The following is a 13,511-nucleotide window of genomic DNA, read 5'->3' on the forward strand; positions in this document are numbered from 1 at the left end:
TTTTATACAATTGCTTTAACTCCTTGTATATTTGAGTGATTAGACCCCTGTCAGAGTTTTTCGTTATAAAGATTTTTTCCCAATTTGTTGTTTCCCTTCTGATTTTGACTACATTGTTTTTGTTTGTACAAAAACTTTGGGCCTTAGTTTTGAATACTGTAATTACTAAAAGATGGGCCATATGTTGGTGATGGGTACTACAAAGAGATGAATGACACTCGTGGATAAGGAAGGTTTGGCAGTGGTCCTGAAAATTGTGTTTTGATGTTGAGACCAGCTGCTCTAAAATGAGACTGTTATACTCTTCTAAAAATGTATGGGCTGGAGCAACTAGATGGCTCAGTGGATAGAAAGCCAGGCCTGCATGCCATCTTTGGCACTCACACCTTAGGGTCACCATCACTGGTATATACTATATATCTACTTTTGATCATTTAGAGGGAGAACTGAGGAAAGACTCTTAGGGAAGTGGGATTTACACTGTGATCAGATATTAGTTAACTAGGACTCCAGGGCTGCATTTAGCTACTTTGGTAATAATAATATTAGCTGGCATATAATGCTTTAAAAAGTTTGCAAAGCACTTTACACAAATTGTTTATTTTGATCCTCTTATCAACCCATTTGAGGTAGTTGCTAGAGATTTTTCTTGTTTTTCAGTTAAGTCCTATCTGACTCTTTATGATCCCATTTAAGTTTTTTTCAGCAAAGATACTGGAGTGGTTTGCCATTCCTTTCTCCAGCTCATTTTAGGAAACTAAGATTAAACAGGTTTAAGTGACTTGTCCAAAATCACACAGACATTTGTCTGAGGCCAGATTTGAATTCAGCTCTTCCTGACTTTAGGCCCAGGATCCTATCCACTGTACCACCTAACTGCCCTTGTTAGAAGTTATCTTTGCCTTTATCTTTTTTAAATATTAAATTTCTCTCTCTCTCTCTCTCTCCCTCCCTCCCCCCTCCTTTCCTTCCCCCCTCTTCTCTCCCTTGGACCAAAAAAAACAAAACAAAACAAAAAAAACCCTTATGACAAATATTTAGATCTTTTTTACAAAAGAGGAACCTGAGACCAATAGGGTTAAAGTGGCATTTGAAGATAGGATTTGAACCCAGGTTTTCACTCCACAAATCTAGAGTACTCAAGGAAAACAAGTAGTTATTTGAGCCTAGGATTTAGTGTGGGAATTAAATGGGTAGAAACTAATTTTTGAGCTCCAGTCTTGCTAAGTTTCCACTGGGAATAAGGAGATGGCAGGTTTCCTCTTTCTGGGAGACCCTGGATGAGGAGATCAAATGCTTAAGCAAGTTGGTCCTGAAGAGAACAGCTGCCTCTCCATGAGGAGCTGAGTTCATAGTAGGTGCTCAGTACTTGTTGGTCTTTGGTTAGTAAATGTTGATTAATGATTTATGTTGAGACATGACTGATCCTACAGCTTGAAGAGACACTGTTGTGGCAGCTACAGGCAGAGGAATGTTCTAACCAATATCCTTCCCTTACCTCCTACCTTCCATATTGGTAGTTCCAGTCTCTGACTTTACATTACATTAGGGACTACATGATTAGGGCATTTAATTCCAGCAGCATGACAGAGCTGCTTCAAAATATCAAGAAGACATTTGTTGTAACCCTAAATTTGAAGTCCTTTTTCTGTCTCACATTGCATAATCCTGTTTATATGTTTGGAGCTATAAAGGAGTTTTCCTGATCTTATCACACAATGCAGTGGCTTCAGTGTTCTTTCCTGATTATCAGAATCTGGATGAAGTCCAGATCCCTGAAATTTTTCCTGTACTGTGACAGTTGTTCCCACTCCCAAGCCCAAGCTTGGACTTCTACTTTTCCAGTTGAGACTCTTTTCTATCCCAGTAATTTTCTAAATGGCTGCATAACTCCTGGTTCTCCAACTGTAAAATCTGAGACTACTGCATCATACAGACATGTCCTGAAGCTGGTTACAGCTACAAGCCTATCTTTGTTACTGCACAGCTTTGTTTAGTGTGTTAGCTGTTATGTAGCCTTCCCTTGTTGGCATCTTGATAGCACTATTTGGAAGTTCTTAACTAGTCATATTGATCCCTTAGCCTCCCTAGTGTCTTGTCTTCCCCTGCTCTGGCTAACATAAGGGATGAAAAGTTTCCAGAGCTTGATCTATGGATAGGTTGAGGTGCTGCATTGTGTTAGTCTAGAACCCTTTAAACCAAGCACTTCAAGTAGCATGTTGAGATGATGGGATTTTGAGACCGAGTATTTTCAGATAGTTAAAGTAGAGAAGGGTTTTTATATCCAGCTGTTGTTCATCTTTAGCCTAAAGAAGACATCATGTGTATAATATATACTGAATGTATCTCTTGTGTCCATGCCAGCTTGTATTTGCAGCAAGAACAAATGCAGGCTGGTGCCCTTTTTGTTGGAATAGAGCATCTTCCTGCATCTCACACTTAGTGTAAGTGACCAGGAGCAAATCATGAACCTCTCTTTGCCTAGTCCCCTCTTCTGTTTAGGTGGGGTTCATAGAATCATAAATCTAGAGTTGGAAGGGACATTAGTCTAGACATCTAGTCTAGGACCTTCATTTTACAAGTAAGAAAACTGAGGCACAGTGACTTGCCTGAGATCACCCAGAAAGTGAGGAGTAGAGTTAAAGACCAGACTTAGGACTTGGGGTTCTTCTGATCTTATTATATCCTACTGCCTTTTGGAATACAACTTCACTCTTTTGACTCATTGAATGATTATTGTGATGAAAGCATTCTGAAGATTTTAAAATACTATGTTTAAATATGAGCTGTTAATTATCCTGACTGCCTTCCTGACTTGGCAGTTGGCAGAGATGGAAGAGGAGCTGCGCTTTGCCCCTCTGTCCTTTCGCAACCCCATGATGGCCAAGCTTCGAAGCTACCGCAGAGACCTGGCCAAGCTCCAGCGAGAGGTGAGGAGCACTCCTCTGACAGTGGTGCCTGGGGGCCGTGGAGACAACAAATATGGAGCCTATGCCATTGAGAATGAGCACATGGTAAGTTCTAGCATATTTGATGCATTTATAATTAGGCCTATTTTACTTTTGCTTTGTCTGAGATCATGATTGCTACTCCTGCCTTTTTTACCTCAACTGATACATAATAGATTTTTCTTTAACCTCTTCTTTAACTGTGTGTGTGTGTGTGTGTGTGTGTGTGTGTGTGTCTTTCAAGTGTGCCTCTTGTAAACAACATATTGTTGGATTCTAATTTCTAATTGATTTTGTGGTCTGCTTCTGTTTTATGAATAAGTTCATCCCATTCACATTTGCAGTTCTGATTACTGTGTATTTCCTTCCATCCTTGTTTTTCCCCTGTTTATCCTTCCCTCTTTCTCTTTTAACTCTTTTCCTCCTCAAGTCCCTAATGCATTTATGCAAGATAAGAAGCACCCTATCAATTGGCTTTCCATGATGAACTCGTTAGGGTTGCAATTCCATTAACTTTAGATCTTTCATAGATAGGTTGTGTCTAGACCAAGTGACCCCATATATAAATTTGCCTATGCATTCTTTCTTTTAGTACTAAGATGTTTAAACAAATCACAAAGGATAGAAAACAGAGGATGCTGCTGAATTTTATGGGTAATATAAAATATTATCGATTTTTCTTGACCCTTATAGTTCAGGAGGAAGCAGTGGTCATATAATAGAAACAGTATGAAACAAAATCTGGAGACCTGAATTCTGCCACTCTCCAATTATGTGACCTTAAAAAAGGCACTCTTTCTTATCAACAAAATGAGGATTTGACGTATATGACCTGAACTTTGGGTCTCTTAAAATTAAAATTTATGATTCTTATATGAGAATCTGAGAAGTATTTAGAGGAGGTAGATGGATGCTCCAAGTCAAAAAGGATGAAATTAAATTTGCTAAAACCACAGTTAAATTTAAGAAGTTATAAAGAAAGGAAGGTCTGACAAGGTGGAGGTTTAGAGTCAAAATAAGTTAATTATAGATAACCAATTAATCTTGAATCAGAAAAGCAATGTAAATAAAACCAACTTTAGGCTTAGTATCTTAAATCAAGAAGGGACAGACCTCAGACTTTCTAGTCCATACCCCTCATTTTACAGATGAGGAAACTGAGGGCCAAATGACTCACTCAAGGTTACACAGGAGGAAGTAACATCAGAGACAGAATTTGAATTCAGGTCCTTTGAGTCTAGAGCCAGTGCTCTTCCTTCATTTAAGCTGGATATAATACAGGAAACTGCCCAATGAGAAACAGAATTGTTTTGATTTAAAAGTGAGTTGCTGTAAGCTTTCCATGACCCTCTTCTTCTTTGATTATTAACACATAGAATAAAAGAAGACTTTTCACCACCCTTATTTTTTTAGTTCACTAGTATTTTATTTTTGCCCAATTCCATGTAAAAACTTTTAACATTAATTTTCTAACATTTTGAGTTCCAAATTCTTTCCCTCCTTCCCTGAGATGGTGACTAGCCTTATTTCTTCTAGTAGCATTGTTTTGTAATCTTAAATTGTTTATTCTGAACTAGAAAAATGTTTTTTGTTATATGGGATGGCTTTCTAGGAGGGGGAGTCCTGCTGGGAGAAATTCTGTTAACTGTAAAAAATAAAACATACCAAATTTTTATTTAAAAAGAAAAGTATATCTTTTTTTTTTTTAATCTTAGCCTTGTACCAGGGAATCTGAATAGGTCTTAACTTTAATGGGGATTTAGAGAATTAAGACACCTGTGGAATTAGGTCTACTAGGAAAACAGAAGCTACTATTCAGTTTGAGAGATCACCAGTTTAGCTACTTTTAAGTTTGTACAGAGATCTAACATCCTTTTTGGAATTATCAAAAGTGTAACTGCATGGGGTTGCCCCCCCCCCCCCCCCAAGTTAAAATCCAGCCTCAGGCACTTGCTAGCTGTGTGATCCTGGGCAAGGCACTTAATTGTTGTCTGCCTCAGTTTTCTTAACTATGAAATAGCACCAGTTTCCCCGAGTTGTGAAGATCAAATGAGGTATTTTAAAGGTGCTTTAGCACATAGTGCCACATAAAGTGCCTGGCACATAGTAAGAGCTTAATAAATGGCCCTTCCCTTCAGCCAATTGTCATTTTCTTGTAGTGTTTTGTATACCTTCAAGCATTATAGAAATGTAATTTTTAATATGTGAAGGGGGAAAATTACTATTAGTAAGCACAGAAAAAGCTACACCATTTCTGCAACATTGAAACCTAGATTAGCCCAGCTCCTATTCAGGCTTTTAGATGATGGCCTTTAAGTAGGAAAGTCCTCACTTTTTTATTTATATCCTCTTTCCCACTCACCCAAAAAAGCAACATGGATAAGAGTTGAGAGCAATGCTTATAAGTGCTAGATCAGTGATGGTGAACCTTTTAGAGATGGAGTGCTGGGCTCTGCCCCGCCCCACCCCACCCCCTAGACAGAGTGCCATGCCACTCCCCCCCATCCCTTACCCTAAGTAGGGGAGGGAGAAAGCGCTCTCCCATTGGGCTGCTGGGCAGAGGATCAGAGGATGTGAAAAAAATGTCATCAGGCATAGTGGAGAGGGGAGCAGCTCTACCTGAATCCTTCTGCCTTTCTAGTATTGAACTCTGGGAAAGGTGGGGAGGGCAGCTGTGTGCCCACAGAGAGCTGTGTGTGTGCTATCTTTGGCACCTGTGCCATAGGTTCACCATCACCGTACTAGATCCTGAATTCCCTTTTTCCTATCTGAAAAACTTCCCTTGCTTCCTTCTTTTTCAGTGAATGTTAAGAAGAAAACTCCTTCCATGCCTGATATTTCTTTTCCATTTTTTGAATCAGAATCGACTGCAGTCTCAAAGAGTATTACTTCTGCAAGGCACTGAAAGCCTGAACCGAGCCACTCAGAGCATTGAGCGCTCTCACCGAATTGCCACTGAGACAGATCAGATTGGTGCTGAGATCATTGAAGAACTGGGGGACCAAAGAGATCAGCTGGAACGCACAAAGAGCCGGGTGAGTTCAGCCTAGATTCTACTGGGGAAGGAGATAGGGATAGGGAAAGAAGCAACTGAGATTTCTTTCTTAAGCGCCTATGGTCTATTTTGACTTAGGGACATACAAGTCAGAAAGTAAAATAGTTCTAAGTGAGTTTAGGGGTTTAAGGGGTAATCCCTTTAAAGTTTCCTTTTTTTGAGCCTCTCTAGAGCTAGAACTTCTTAGCTAGGTGAACTAGACTTCCTTTTAAGGTAGATGTTTTCCCTGCAGGATCCAGATCCCTTTTTACTGAGAACTGATAAAATGAACTATAATATACAGATTGCTTTTTGTTGTTGTTATTGAGTTGTATCCAACTCTTTGTGACCCCATTTTGGGGTTTTCTTGGGAAAGATGCTGAAATGGTTTGCCATTTCCTTCTCTAGCCCATTTTACAGATGATGAAACTGAGGCAAATAGTTATATGACTTGCCTAGGATCATATAGTGTCTGATGCCAGATTTGAACTCATGAAAATAAGTTTCCTGATTCTAAGCTCAATGCTCTATCCACTGTACTACCTACACTGATCCTAATTTCTGCATTTATTGGGAAAAGATAAGGCCTGGACTTAGGATTTTCATTTTTTATTTACATATATTCATGTCATTTGCTTCATCAGATAGTGAGCTCCTTGAGAATTGAGGCTTCTATTTTTATCTTCCTTTATATTCCTTTCATATAGTAGTGATATTTAATAAATGCTTGTTGATTTGACTAGAAGATTGCCTAGAATATTGAGTAGTTAACATAGCCACTATATGGATTGGAGGTGGGACCAGGAACTCCCCCTACTGTCCTTGGCTTTGAGGACAGTTCTCTATTCCCTGTACTAAATTGGTTTTGGTTTTGGTTTTTTAAACTCTTACCTTCCACCTTAGAATCAATACTGTGTACTGGTTCCAGGGCAGAAGAGTGGTAAGGGATAGGCAATAGGGGTTAAGTGACTTACCCAGGGTCACACAGCTGGAAGTGTCTGAGGCCAGATTTGAACTGAGGACCTCCCATTTCTAGGTCTCTCAATCTACTGAGCTACCCAGCTGCCCCCTGCTACATGATTTCTTGACATTGAAGAATGTCATAGGACTATTATTCTTTCTACTGATTGTTTTTATTTTCTTGGGAAAGACCTCAAGTTCACTTTGACAGAGAGAGGTTTCTTTCCCCATGTTTGAAAGGGCAGGTCACTCTTTCATTTCATTGACCCAGATCATAGCCCTGGCATTTTTAGCTTAGGGCACATCCCATGCAGTGCTGGTGATAAGCTATGAAGTAGCCCCATCTTCTTTGAGGATTATCATGGTGGCCAAAATCATAAGTGACCTTTCAGAACAGTTCCTATAAAAAGAACTTGACCTTGGACTCTAAAATCTGACTGGCAGGCAGCAGGGGTCCAGAAAGGATTTGGAGAATGGAAGTGTTCCTTAATTCCTGTGGTCCCACTCCAATTATTTGATTTGATCACATAAGAATAAAATGGGATAGGAATAGCAGAACCTAATGAAATATGTACACAGTTAACAGTGTGAAACTGATGAATTCTAACCAAATGATGATGTCAGAGCTGGAAAGGAAGATTGTGGCTGGTTGATATTCTGCTCAAACCTATTAACAGCTGGTTTTTAAGGATGGAGGAGTTCCCTTTTTGTCAGTATTGTTGGCTCTTCCTCTAAGATTCACAGCAAGCCCTAATCATCCTTATAAAAGCAGCTACTTGAAAGAAGCTGATTTATTTGGTGGTCTACAGTTTGACCTCTAGACTCCCCAGCTGGTTTAGTTAATTTTGAAAGGTAGGGAATGAATAGGGGAGATCAGCTTACCAAGGCTGGGTAGGAGCAAATGGCTGAAGAATTCATTTCTAAGATTTACCTCTTCATGACTTTCCTGGCTTCCTTGAGGAATTCCAGAGACACGACCAGTGTTTCTTTCACCTTAGTGACTATGAGGCGGGCAGTGTGAGTCAGTGGGAAAAAATGAGATTTAGAGGTGAAAAACTTGAATTTAAATAATAACTTAGTCATCTTTCTACCTTTGTAAAAATTCACTTAATTTTTCTGAGTCTCAGTTTTCTCACCTATAAAATAAAGACTTCGCACTGCATGATCTCTCAGGTCCCTTCCAGCTCTAAATCCTGTGACTAACAGTGTTACTCAGATTTGTACAAACTTCCCAGGTTTCAGTAAGAGAATACAAACAAGTTCAATCTCTGCCAGAATTTGATAGGTTTTTTTTTTACAGATTTTATGTGAAGGTAGAAGATTAACACATTGAGGGATAGAATTGCAATTCAGAAATATCTTGAGAGGCCAAAATTATTTGCTGGAGTTAACAAAATTTCACTGTTCAATGTAAACTTACAAATTTGAGTTAAAAAATACAAGTATAGGCTTAGTGGAATACCAAATAGGCTTGAATGGGCACAGCAGTTTGTGCCAGTCATATCACATATAGATCTGTATCTACCTTATTCTCTAGAAGGGAAGTAATAGTCTAGTTGCCCTATGCTCTGGATCAGACTGCATCTGTAATCATGTCTTTAAAGAGTACATTTTATTTTTTAATTTTTATTTTATTCCAGGAACAAATTTACCCATAAGTTTCCCATGATTACATGATTCATGTTGTCTCCCTCCCCTCTTCTCCACTCCCTCTTGGAGTTGACAAGCAATTCCACTGGGTTTGTACATGTATTATCACTCAAAACCTATTTCCATATTGTTCATTTTTGTAATCTTTTAAAAACCAAAACCCCAAATCATATACCCAAATAAACAAATGATAAATCCATGTTTTCTTCTGCATTTCTACCCCTTCAGTTCTTTCTCTATATGTGGATAACATTCTTTTTCTTAAGTCCCTCAGAATTGTCCTGGATCATTGTATTGCTGTTAGTAAAAAAGTCTATACATTTGATCCATCCCACAGTGTTACAGTCTTTCTGTATAATGTTCTTCTGGTTCTGCTTGTTTCACTCTGCATCAGTTCATATAGGTCTTCCCAGTTAAGAGTACATTTTAGAAGGGGCACTGACAGGCCTAGAGTACATACCAGGGAAGAGGGACCAGAATGGTGATGAGCCTGGAAAACTGTCATAGATGGACCTCAGTTCATTTCTCACTCTATACATTCAGCAGGAGCTATCAGTTATCATCAAGAATTATCAGCTATCAAAAATTCTTGAGTTTTTTTACTTTAACATTCTATAATTGGAGGATAATTTGGGTTTTCTCTCTCTCTTTTTTCCCCAGCTGGTGAATACAAATGAAAACTTGAGCAAAAGCCGAAAGATCTTGCGTTCAATGTCCAGAAAGTGAGTTTAAACTAATGTTATACTTGTTAACATTTATATTACACTTTCCTACTTTTATTTATTCATTTAAAAGAAAATTTTTTAAAAATGGATACTAGTATCTGTTTCAGGGCATCAGAGCATTAAAGGCTAGGCAGTTAGGGTTAAGTGACTTGCTCAGGGTCACACAGCTAAGACATGTCTGCGATTAGATTTGAATTCAGGTCCTTCTGACTCCAGACCTGGCATTCTATCCATTCAGCCATGTAGCCCTTACTTCTACCATCATCGGTAAATTCATGATTATATGCATCTCCAGGAATTACTGAACATCAGAAAGATCTCTGAACCTGGGCTCAAACCATATTTTGCCACTAACTTATGACCTTATACAAACCACTTAACCTCAGTATCCTCATTTGGAAAAATTATGGCTAGACTAGATTATTTCAAAGGACTCTTCTAGCTTGGAAGATCTGTGATCCCATGGTTCCCACAGACTATTGACAATTTTTTTTTTTTAACCTTTGTACTTCGGTGTATTGTCTCATAGGTGGAAGATTGGTAAGGGTGGGCAATGGGGGTCAAGTGACTTGCCCAGGGTCACACAGCTGGGAAGTGGCTGAGGCCAGGTTTGAACCTAGGACCTCCTGTCTCTAGGCCTGACTCTCACTCCACTGAGCTACCCAGCTGCCCTATTGACAAAATTTTAATAGAACACATTGATGGAATTGTAGCTGAATTTAGTATGGCAGATAAGGTAATTCTGCTCATAAAGTATCAATAGTGTGTAGGAATACTTTTTTGCTCTGAACTATTTATACTATCATCTAGAATAATAGTGTCAATTTTTTTTATCTTGCATATCCATCAGTACTTTTTATTTGATCTCCCTTTCCATGTGCCCGTTTTACTTATGAAATATATACACATGTACTACTTACTATATTAGCAATTCTGTACATTATAAAATTTATTCTGAAAATAGTTTAAGGTTAAAGAAGTATAGTCATTAGGAATCTGCCACTGGATTTGGGGAGTCAGATGTGTCAGACCCTGTATTTTATGGAAGGAAAAAAAAAGCTGTGTGAAATGATTTGAGATCAGGACACCAATCTGGAGGCTATCACAATAGTTTAGGGCATTGATGGGCCAGATGTGGCCCCCTGAAATGTTCTATCCAGTCTCGCAACATTATTCCTAATCTGACAGATACAAGTTGCCTTAGAAACAGACTGACAGATGAGCATTTCCTTTCCTTTGGCCCCCTCTTTAAAAAGTTTGCCCATCACTCGTTTAGGGCAGTGATAGTGAACCTTTCAGAGGGGTGGGTGATGTAAGGAATGTCCTCAGGTACATGAGGAGAGGGGGAGAGGAGCAGCCCGCCTCAAGTCACTTCTGGCTTTCTAGTAACAAACTGTGTGTTGGGTTGACGATAGTGCCCATAGGCTGAGTGCTCCCTGTCACATGTGCCATAGGTTCACCACAACAGGTTTAGGGAATAAAGACCTGAAATAGGGTGGTGGCTATAGAATCAAAGGAAAACATGAGACAAATGAAGTAGAGATAGGATTTAGCAACTGATTACAGTGGTACCTTTGCAGGTGCCCAGGTAAACAGTTAGTTACCCAGCTCAGAAGGGAGGAAAAATATATGGGATTATATATATGTTAGGATATATGTGTAAATCCTACATTTGGCTGTTGACATATCTTTCTACTCTGTTTGGCCTCTATCTTTGAAGATGGGTAAAAAATTCCTACCGCTTACAATTTGCTTACAGTTATTAATGGATGCCTTCACCAACAGGCAGCCTGACCTAGAGAGGTCTTTAGTGTATAAGTAGTTGCAAGGTGATTTATTTTGGTAGTTTAGTTATCTTGAGTTAAATGCTGATGAGAAAGATAAAGAAGGCAAAATGAAATTCAGAGAGGCATATAATGTCCCTAGGACTAGCTAGAGCAATCAAAAGTTGGACAGAATACAAAGAACTATTAAACTAACAGAAGTTCAAGTTTAACTGTTGAAGAGTATTTTGTAGAACATTCTGAGATCTAAGAGTGCAAGGACAAGGTTTTCTACCTGTAATGATTAAAATCAAAGGTAGGAGAGAGACAGAAGAGGACTTAAGCTGCTCTAATGATACATCTTGGAGAAAGAAGTATCACTACCCTGGTAAGACAGCTTAATACATGCTAGACTACAGAAAAAATCCCAGCAGGCATAAATATTAGTCTTTCCTTCCCACCCCCCCACCCCCATCTTTAAACCAACCAAGTGAAACAATCCCCATTTAATAGATAATAGTCGAATAAGTTTAGTGAATTACCATTGGTCCCATGTAGCCAGTGATAGAAGGGAGAGATGGTAGATTTGACTTAGCTTAGTATTCTTTCCACTAAACCACAATGCTTCTCCATCCTACCTAGAAGGGACTTACAAGTCCTAACTGTTGTCTCTTTACTTCTTTTCCATTTGTAGAGTCGCAACCAATAAACTGCTGCTTTCCATGATTATCCTTCTGGAATTGGTCATCTTGGGAGGCTTAGTCTATTACAAGTTCTTACGAAAACTCTGAAAATTCCTGCCTCCATTTTACTCTCCTCACGGCTCTCTAAATCAAAGAGTTAAAGGACCAACTTTACTGCAATAGGCTGGAGTTTAAGCACTCAGACTCTGTGTAGAAGGCTGACAATGACTTGAAATGTGAAGTAATGGTAACAAGGCTGAGGTGCTATACCAAGGTAACAAATGCTGTGTTTATTAGTTCTTTAAATTTATAGAGTATTCTAATATATTAACTCACAATGAACTAAATAAAACAAATTACAGAAATATAGTAAACATTGGTCATCAAAAATGAGGAGGGATATTTTTTAAACAATTATGAGAACAATGCTCTCATCAAGGCAGTATTGACATCACCAATTTTAATATCCCTTTAAGTGCCTCTGCAGAACTCTGGAATGCCTACTGTGGAAGCTATGGATAAAAATACTAAATTCGAATACGTTCTTCATTGTCTGATTCATCTGGTGAACTGGGAGTGGGAAGCTGATCATAGCCACTGTGCCCTCCTGCCCTTTTCTGGCCAAAGCTTGAGGCGATCACATCCACTGCTAGTCCAGCTGTGGCCTTCACATCTTCCTCCGAAGTAGCCAAGAGAGGATTGACCTCAACTAGATCCAGAGCTGACAGCAAACCTGAGGGAACAGAGCCACACAAACTCTATGATAAGACCAAGGTGATTAATCAGTCAACAGGACTGGGGAAAGAAGGAAGCCAGCCTGTAACTGCTTAATTTAAGGTGAAACCACATCTTAACTCTTGAGCTGCTATGTTTTACATCTCTCTACTGGAATATAGCTTTTGTTCTAGAAAGTAAAAGTAGAATTGGAATGTTTAAATGACTAAGCATCTCTCTCTACTTATTTTCTTCACTGGTTGTATCTCAACCAGATGGATGGTGGCAGAGTAGACTAGAGGGAAATTAGAGAGGAAAGTAGTTGTTAAGTTGCTAGCCTAGTTTTCTCACCTTTTCATTTTAAAATATCTGTAGCTCAAGTCTTTTGACTCCTACTTCATCTTAAACAAAATGTTGCCACAAGAAAAGGAATTTAGAAGTATTGGTCCAGAATTGGGATTATGAATTGAATAGCATCAGAGCTAGCAAGGACAATATAGCTATCCATCTTACTATTTGGCAGGTTAGGAGAGTTCTTTTGTTTAGTGGTTTCCTCTAAGATTGTACATCCAGCTCTAAAGTGACAAGGAATCCCACAGGGAGATTTCCACATATGCCTCGCCTCCTAAAAACCCCAGTTAGTCCTAAATGTGCCTTTTATGACTCCCTCCCCACCCCCGAAATAATTACTCTTACTTTCTCAGAATTTAATTTCTTAATTTCTCAGTTTTTTAAAAAAAAGATACTTAATACCTTCAGACAAACCTTACTGTGACATTTTTCTTTTCTAGACACTAAAGATCAAACTTGTTTTTATTACTTTATGTCACTCAAGATGGTTTGTTTTTCCCCCATATAAAAACAGTTATAGTCTTCCTCCTATTATATCCTCCAGCCCTTTTCACCAGAGAATTTAGCTTCTAAACTTTCTGTGGTAAGGTAGGATAAGAATCAGTGCTTTGAGCGCCAATCAATATCCATATTTTCCCCTCTGCTTCAAGGAAGCTTAACTTCCATTCTTTCTTTACAATTAT

The 13,511-nt window shown here is 38.8% G+C and overlaps 2 protein-coding genes across 2 annotated transcripts in view; one reads left to right on the top strand and one right to left on the bottom strand.

The window, feature by feature from the left end:
* Positions 1-11,936, top strand: part of VTI1B (vesicle transport through interaction with t-SNAREs 1B) — a 21,224-nt gene extending 9,288 nt beyond the window's left edge. Inside the window, exons 3-6 of the mRNA XM_044664820.1 lie at positions 2,823-3,014; positions 5,810-5,983; positions 9,253-9,314; positions 11,775-11,936. Coding sequence (XP_044520755.1) covers positions 2,823-3,014; positions 5,810-5,983; positions 9,253-9,314; positions 11,775-11,871 — 525 coding nt within the window. The 3' untranslated portion in view covers positions 11,872-11,936. The remainder of the gene's footprint in view (positions 1-2,822; positions 3,015-5,809; positions 5,984-9,252; positions 9,315-11,774) is intronic.
* Positions 11,937-12,025: 89 nt separating this feature from the next.
* The window catches only part of ARG2 (arginase 2), a 39,134-nt gene continuing 37,648 nt past the window's right edge, over positions 12,026-13,511 (bottom strand). Inside the window, exon 8 of the mRNA XM_044664819.1 lies at positions 12,026-12,496. Within this exon, the coding sequence (XP_044520754.1) occupies positions 12,291-12,496 (206 nt within the window). The 3' untranslated portion in view covers positions 12,026-12,290. The remainder of the gene's footprint in view (positions 12,497-13,511) is intronic.

This window comes from Gracilinanus agilis, chromosome 2 (assembly GCF_016433145.1).
Source record: "Gracilinanus agilis isolate LMUSP501 chromosome 2, AgileGrace, whole genome shotgun sequence".
Lineage (NCBI taxonomy): Eukaryota > Metazoa > Chordata > Mammalia > Didelphimorphia > Didelphidae > Gracilinanus > Gracilinanus agilis.